A 7,181-nucleotide genomic window follows, 5' to 3' on the forward strand; every position below is an offset into this window, starting at 1 on the left:
GGGACAGGACCTGTAGCTTTTACCAGATTCTCAGTCTGAACACCAAAACCCCTGCCCCCCAATCAATCAATCGCTCTGATCTCCCCCCCCCCACCCACCTCCACACTGATGCTGCTTAACTATCAAACAGCCTTGTTGCCGTCATCACGCCTTTGGTTTTCAAACCATAACTGTCTCCCCTCTCCGTAGAGGACCGTGGACAGTCTCCTCAGCCAGCATATGAAACCTCTCATGTCCCAGCGTCAGCTTACCCGTCAAGCTGTATGTCCAGTTCTGCTCTCTGAATGCAGCACGCACCTGTACGCTTCTTTGCCTCTGCACCTGCAATTCCTTCTGCCCGGGATGCCCTCGCTCCCCATTTCTGCCCGGTGAACTCCCACTCATCCTATACGGCCCCGCCTAGAAGGCAGTTCCCACGCTGGCCTCCTCACGCTTCCTCTGTGCTGCTGTGTGTCAGTCTTGCCTCCACTGAACGGCCCCCTGGAGGACAGGGGGTTGTTTCTGTGAGTGTGTGTGAGGCGCGTTATGAGAATGCGTCCCGTGGCGTGTGAGGGCAGGGACTCTGCCTCAGATATCCCCGGGGCCCCAGAGTTGCATGATGGAATGAATTCTTCCTCGTCCTCAGGCCACTAAGAGCCCCACCTTCTCTACTGTTATTCTTTAAGGCAGCAAGACATAATTTTAACATTTATTGGTTTTCTTTGAGTGCCTCTGGTCCAGTCTTGGAAGGGCTCTCTGGGTTCTTCTGGCCTTGTTTCTGGGCTGCTGCAGCTGCAGCTTTTAAGGCCCTTTTTTGCTTCTTCAGCTTTTGAGCCTCTTGGAAAACCTGGGGACGAGAGAGGGCAGGAAAAAACTTTGTAATGCTATGCAAAACCTCAGACTCCGAGCATCTGGGGTGGGAAGTGACTCCCCCAGATGGTCACCCTAGCCTTTCTCTATGGGCTTCGTGCCCTGGGAGCCACCTCAAAGCCTCGGGGCCAGCTCCACGCCTTGCTCAGAAACAGACGACCCCTCCCTTCTGCTCTCCCCGCCACGGTCCTGGAGGGGGCCCAACCAAAGCAGCAGTCCCGACTCGTACCCGAATGCACAGAGCCTTCTTGGTCACCCAGCGGCGGTGGGCTTTTCGGTAGTACAGAGGGGGAAAGGTGTACTCAATCCCCAGCTCCCTGCATGTCTTCTCAAAGACAGGATAGTTGGTCTTGCGGAGGTTTTTGAGCATCTTTTTCCTCTGGTCAATGCTCATCAGCAGATAGCGCTTGTGGGCTTTGTCCTGTATGAGAGTTGGTATTACTTTGAGTATTATGTAAATAAGTGGTGTGCCACTTCACAGTAACAAAGGATGGTCATTTTACCCTGGTAATGAAACTTCCCCACAATCTTAGGCAAATATTAGTGCAACTCTGAGGTAGGTAGTGTTACTGTTATTCCCATTTTACAGATGGGAAAATAAAGGCTCAAAGATGTTAACTGATTCATTAAAGGTTCTAGAACTGCTGGGTCGGGACCTTGTGTTAGGTCAGGTCTTGAATCCAGGCCTAGTGGTCTGACTCCACATCTCATGCTCTTTCCCCTGTACCACCCACTCAGCCTCTGCACAGCTCAGCGAACTATCAGCTGGGGCGGAGAGGAGGGAAGGCTTAGGAAAACCCCTGCCCTCAGCCAGGCACTGCTCCCTCAGTGGGGCTGGCATTCCATACTCCAACTCTGATCTCCAAGGAACAGCTCAACTAGCTTCAGGGAACACTGAGGTGCTAGGTGTGGAGCTGGGCCAGTCAGTGTTCACAACTGTGTGTTTATTAAAAATACCAGCAATTGCCTAATTATAGCAGCTCTGTGTCCGACACTGTGCTGAGATCCAGCAGAATGGTTAGGAATGTGGGCCCTGGAGCAAGATCACCAAGTTTCAAGTCCTGGCACATCATTTCCTAGTGGTGTGCCTGTGCCTGGAGGGGTAACTTAATGACGCCAGCCTAGCTCATTCTTCTGTACAATGGGATACAAAGACAAGTATAAGGGTTAAATGAACTGATGCATGTAAAGTATTTAGCATGAGGCCTAAATACTTTATACGTGTCATGTTGGCTGCCATTACTTCAGGGAATCCTTGCAATCCTGTCGGCGGGTACAATTATGATCCCCGTTTGACAGACAGGAGAATTGAGGCTTCGACATGTAACTTCCCCAGGGCCACACAGCCAGGTAAGTGGCAGTGGCAGAGCTGGGATTTGAACTTGGGGCAATCTGACTCCATGCACGCATTCAACAACTATTTATTGAGCGCCCACTATGTGCCACACGCTGTGCCCTTGCTCTGAAGTTTGTGTTCTTGACCATTAGTGACACTCAGCACTGACCTGTAAGCCTCCCATTGCACCCCTGGAGGTGGAAGGGAAGTGTGCTTCCCACCGCAGCTGAGGGGTGGGTGCTCTGCTGCTCTAGCCACCTGGCTTCTCAAGCTGTTTCTCTGGACCCAGAGCCCATCAGTGCTCAGGCTCCTCTCCCCCGGCTAGCTGTGAGTGAGGCCCAAGGGTTACCTTTCGATGTTTCTGCATGTGTTCTTCATAACTGTGGATCTTGACAGTCAAGGCAACAACTGAAACCACAAACCACAGAGGATGAGAGCCGGGCACAGAGGAAGGAAGAGCCAGACCTTGGTTATGTTTTAAGACCTCAAGGAAGGGCTTCCCTGGTGGCACAGTGGTTGAGAATCCGCCTGCCAATGCAGGGGACACGGGTTCGAGCCCTGGTCCGGGAAGACCCCACATCCCGCGGACCAACTAAGCCCGAGCGCCACAACTACTGAGCCTGTGTGCAGCAACTACTGAAGCCCGCGTGCCTAGAGCCCGTGCTCTGCAAAAGAGGGAAGCCACCACGATGAGAAGCCTGCGCACTGCAACAAAGAGTAGCCCCCGCTCACCACAACCAGAGAAAAGCCCACGTGCAGCAACGAAGACCCAACATAGCCAAGAATAAAATAAATAAAATAAAATAAATTAAAAAAAAAAGAAGACCTCAAGGAATAACAATCACCAAAGCTCTTGCACACCTCTGTATCACTCCCAGAGCACTCTGAACTTCAAGATCTCAAAAGACTTTGGATTATCTTTCCTTTAGAAAGCAAAGCATAAGGAAGGGAAGTTCCTTAATCTTATGAAGGTATCATCCCCAAACTCCAAATCCCAAATTAGCGTTCTTAATGGTAAAACTTTAGAGGATTCCTGTTAAATTCAGGAATTAGTCTGGGATGGCTGCTATCATGGTTTATGATTCAATACTGCCCTGGAGGTCCTCACCAATGCAATAATTTAAGATCCCAAAACTGTCAAGGGTCTCCTCCTTGCCTCTTCCAGCTGCCATCCTTATCTCTGTGTTTTCATTAATGAGTTTTCAGAATTATCAGCTCCCACTCATCTCCTAAAGCCCCAGAATATCCTTCCCTCAGCTATCCTCTTGTTTAACTCAAACCTATACTGCAAAGGGAAAAGCAGAAGGTGGCCCCAAGGAGAGGCTGTCACTACAGCAGGCCCTTGCCGTACACACACTGAGCTCTGGGAGCACTGCAGAGAGTGCAGTGGGAACGCTGGCCCTGACCCCATGCCCTTTCACACCACCTCAGCTGCAGAGTGGAGAGAGAGCCAAGCTCTGGTTCCTGAGGAGCTTGGCCTGAGCTCATACAGAGGTACGAGGCAGGACCTGGGCGCTGACTACGGCATCACGGATAGAGTCCAGTTTTCACTGTCCTTGGTCCTTCCCGTCTCTCCCTTTACCAAGCCACATCTAATACCAGCGTATCTGCAGGTGAGGGGCCTGGATCAAGTACCAGCTAGCAGACTCCCCTGCACCCTGACTCCCCCAGGGCCCCCTGACCAACTTCGAGCCTCCAGGGAGCCGGTGTCCTTAGGGTTTTCCACGACCTTGTTCATCAGCTGCTCTTTCTTGATTTTTAGCTTCTCTTTCTGTTGAAGACAGAGACCGAGCATCTGTGAGGTCTGCCACCCTGTAAGAACTAGCCCTTATACCTCCAGGGCCAGGGCCACAGCCATAGCAACTAGGCCATAAGGCTCAGGGCGTGACTTTACTCTGCTCATCAGGGTATGGCCTCTGGCCAATCACATGGTTGTTCACATCTAGGTGAGCCCAAGGCCAATGCCACTGACAGAAGAATGTTGGATGAATGTCCCCAAACCGTGCTCACTCATTCAGGCATTAGATCTTTATCTTTACCTACTGTTTGTCAGGTGCTAAGGGTATAATGGGAAACAAGACTGTCCTGGCCTTGGAGGTGCTCAGTCTGGGGGTTTTGACAAGTGGATATAGAATGAGAGTGGGATAAGTGCTGTGACTTGAGAAGCATGGGCTGGGAGGTGTTACCAGGGTAGGAGGGAATCTCAGAGGAGAGGACTGAGAGAGGCCAAGGCTTGGCAAAGGCCACTCACCTGGTTGGCCATTTCCAAAGATAACAGTTTTTTCACGACATCATCAACCCTGTGGAAAAACCACAGCAATGAGAGACAGGTGTCGGCGGGGGTGGTGGGTGGGAAGAAGGAAGGGGAGCAATGCTGTTTTCATTTTAGTTTGAAAACCAAGGATGAGTGAAAATTTCTTTTACAACACGAGTCTCTCTGGAAGTGGGGTGCCATTTCTCAGGGATTCAAAGTCAGCACGGATCTGATTTGCTGGGCTGAGAACGTGGAATGATGTGATAACTACAGAAAATTGGGGCTGTCAGCTCAAGTGTTTCAGGCTTGTCACAGCAGGAGCAAAAAGAGGATTTCCATTTTAGCTGGAATATGGTTCAATCTGTCTTGAGACACTTCAATTCTACAATCATTGTTTCTTTCTCATGTCACACTGCACAGTGGGAGGGACTGCCCAGCTCCCACTGCACAGGACAGGGGCTGAGCAGAGGATCCTGGCTTTGGTGTCTTTCAGCCCTGGATTCAAACTCCAGCTCTGCCCCTTAGGAGCTGTATGACACGGGCAGTCTGACAATCTACAAAATGGGGACACTGTTTCTTCCCTCACAGGATCAAGAGATGAAAGATTTCTACAAACACCCGTGAGGCATGGTGCCTCCTTGGTATCTCATGGTAGAGGGTCTTTACCCAGAGCACCAAAACGGCAAGCAGGTGTGCTCCATCTGCCCCTGCTGCCCACTCATCCTCACCATGCCTGGGCTTCTAGAGCTCTCTGCCCTGTTCCATAGTCAAGCTGCAGATACATCAAGCATCTACCTCGAAGCCCCCTTCTTGCCAGTCCTCCCAGGGCCCCCTGCCTCATCAAAGAGATTTCTTCCTGCTTACTTCTCAATTCCAGGGATGTCCTGGTAGTCCTTGAGCAGCATAGAAGGGGGTGGGTCATCTTCACTGCTGGGCTGGACTGTCGAGTGGAGGGATGGAAAACACCCAGGGTCAACTCTCACTGCCCATCCTCCCGGACTTGGTTCTTCTCACCAACTTTGTCAGAGACATCCACGGTCTCAAGCAAGGCACTGGGTAACCCCGGGCTCAGTTTCTCCTCTGCAAATCCTGTGGGCCTCTGCCTTGATATTTCATGCTGGGAGTAGGTGGCATTTCCCAAGACCCTGTACTGTGCGTGCACTTCTCACACACCTGTCTGGCTCTACAGTTATCAGACGTCCCGCTAGGATGGGTGCTCCTGTGGACGGACTGAGGTCGACTCCCTTTGAATCCCCCACGTCTGGTCTGCGGCCCAGCACAGAACAGACACCCAACTACTGCTCGCTGGCTGACTGCATGAATGAAATAAGGGGCTTGAGGAGGGACCCTGAACTTTAAGATGCCTGAATTGTAGACACCAAATAGAGATCACAGGAGACCCTCAGGCTTGGTGTGTGCGTGTAGGTGAGGGAGAGGCATGGGAGAGATCAATTTGTCTTCTCCAGTCAGCCCCTGCTCTGCCGCTATGCAAATAGTACTAACTAAATAACACTAAGATTTAGTAAGAGATCCGAACAGCTATGCAGACTGCCTGGGAATGGGAAGCCAGGCCCTCCCCCTCGGAAGGGCGGACACGAAGCGCTATATCTCACCCTCCACCTCCCCTCCTCTCGCCCTCCATGCAGGCTCCAGGCCCACGGCTTTGTCATAAGGTGGACGTGGGCTTCTTCGCAGGACCTCCGGCCCACCCCTGTCCCCCGCACCCCCCTCCCCCCCAGTGGCTCCACGTAGACACCTCTGTCCCCTTGGCCACCCCAAGCTTTCCAGGCAATCTAATCTCTCTTCCGCCCCAAATCCCACCCAAGAGCTCCTACCTGGTTTCTGGGTGGCATATCCGCGGGCGGCCCGGAGGATGAGACCTACACAAAAAAGAGGGGGCTGAGGACATTCTCCTTCAACACTCCAGCCTCGATTCTCGTCTACGGCCCTCGCGTTACCCTTCTTCCAAGGTCTTGGCCCCTCTGCAAGAACCACAGTCCCATTTCTTCCGCACCCCGAACACCCCATGTCTCTCCCATAGCGCCTTACTTCTTCCCCACCCACCACTCTTTCTTCTGCCGCTACACTCCGCCCCCTCCCCCCTAACCTCTTCCCGCGTACCCTCTATCTCCGCCGAACCCCATTTCCCTACTTCCGCTGTCCGGCTTCTCAGCTACTCACCTCCAAGCCGTGAGGGAAGGTCCCGCTGGACGGAGAGAAGCTTGGCACACCCTCCGCCCGGCAGCCCGAGGACTGGGGCCTGGGTCACTGCCTGGGTCCGAATCGAACTCAGCGCCCTCCACGCCGCCCTCAGCATGGTGGCTTCTGACCCCCAAGGGACCCGCCCCACGGCCGCCGTCGCTTTCGCGGTACGGACTTGGTTATAGGGCGCCGCCATGTTGGCTCAGGCTCGACCAATCGAGTGCAGTTGCGAGACCGGATGAGCAGATGAGGACCGAGATGATGGATTGGCAGGCCGGACTCAGTGATGACGCGAAGTTGGGTCGAGGGGAGAGGTCTGGTTAGCTGTAGCGCGAGATTGAGGGAGCTTGGTCGTTGCCTGACATCGTTAGTGGCGTGCGGTGCTGTATAAATTCTTAAGATGCCACGTTTTCTTGAGCATGCCTCCCGCCCTTAATCCTACTCCATGTACCTGACCTTGGGCCCCGATTACCTTGGGGGCTTCCCTGGGGCCTGTCGTGTCTTCTTCCCCCAACCTAGTATTTCCACCCCCTCTCCCTC

The 7,181-nt window shown here is 53.0% G+C and overlaps 1 protein-coding gene across 1 annotated transcript; it reads right to left on the reverse strand.

Moving 5' to 3' along the window:
- Window positions 1-676: 676 nt before the first annotated feature.
- On the reverse strand, window positions 677-6,849 carry MRPS15 (mitochondrial ribosomal protein S15). The gene is made up of 8 exons (XM_060082301.1): window positions 6,621-6,849; window positions 6,275-6,319; window positions 5,304-5,379; window positions 4,437-4,485; window positions 3,872-3,956; window positions 2,535-2,593; window positions 1,079-1,270; window positions 677-826 (listed from the first exon to the last, which is right to left on the reverse strand). The coding sequence occupies exons 1-8, from the start codon at window positions 6,835-6,837 to the stop codon at window positions 689-691; spliced, it is 861 nt and encodes a 286-aa protein (XP_059938284.1). The 5' UTR covers window positions 6,838-6,849; the 3' UTR covers window positions 677-688.
- Window positions 6,850-7,181: the final 332 nt, after the last annotated feature.

The sequence above is a fragment of the Mesoplodon densirostris genome, chromosome 2, assembly GCF_025265405.1.
Source record: "Mesoplodon densirostris isolate mMesDen1 chromosome 2, mMesDen1 primary haplotype, whole genome shotgun sequence".
Lineage (NCBI taxonomy): Eukaryota > Metazoa > Chordata > Mammalia > Artiodactyla > Ziphiidae > Mesoplodon > Mesoplodon densirostris.

Coding starts and splice junctions, on each gene's coding strand:
- MRPS15 (XM_060082301.1), bottom strand. CDS start 6,837: ATGGCGGCGCCCTATAACCAAGTCCGTACCGCGAAAGCGACGGCGGCC. Junction 6,320..6,620: donor CCTTCCCTCACGGCTTGGAG/GTGAGTAGCTGA, acceptor TTTTTTGTGTAG/GTCTCATCCTCCGGGCCGCC. Junction 827..1,078: donor AGAAGGCTCTGTGCATTCGG/GTACGAGTCGGG, acceptor TCTCGTCCCCAG/GTTTTCCAAGAGGCTCAAAA.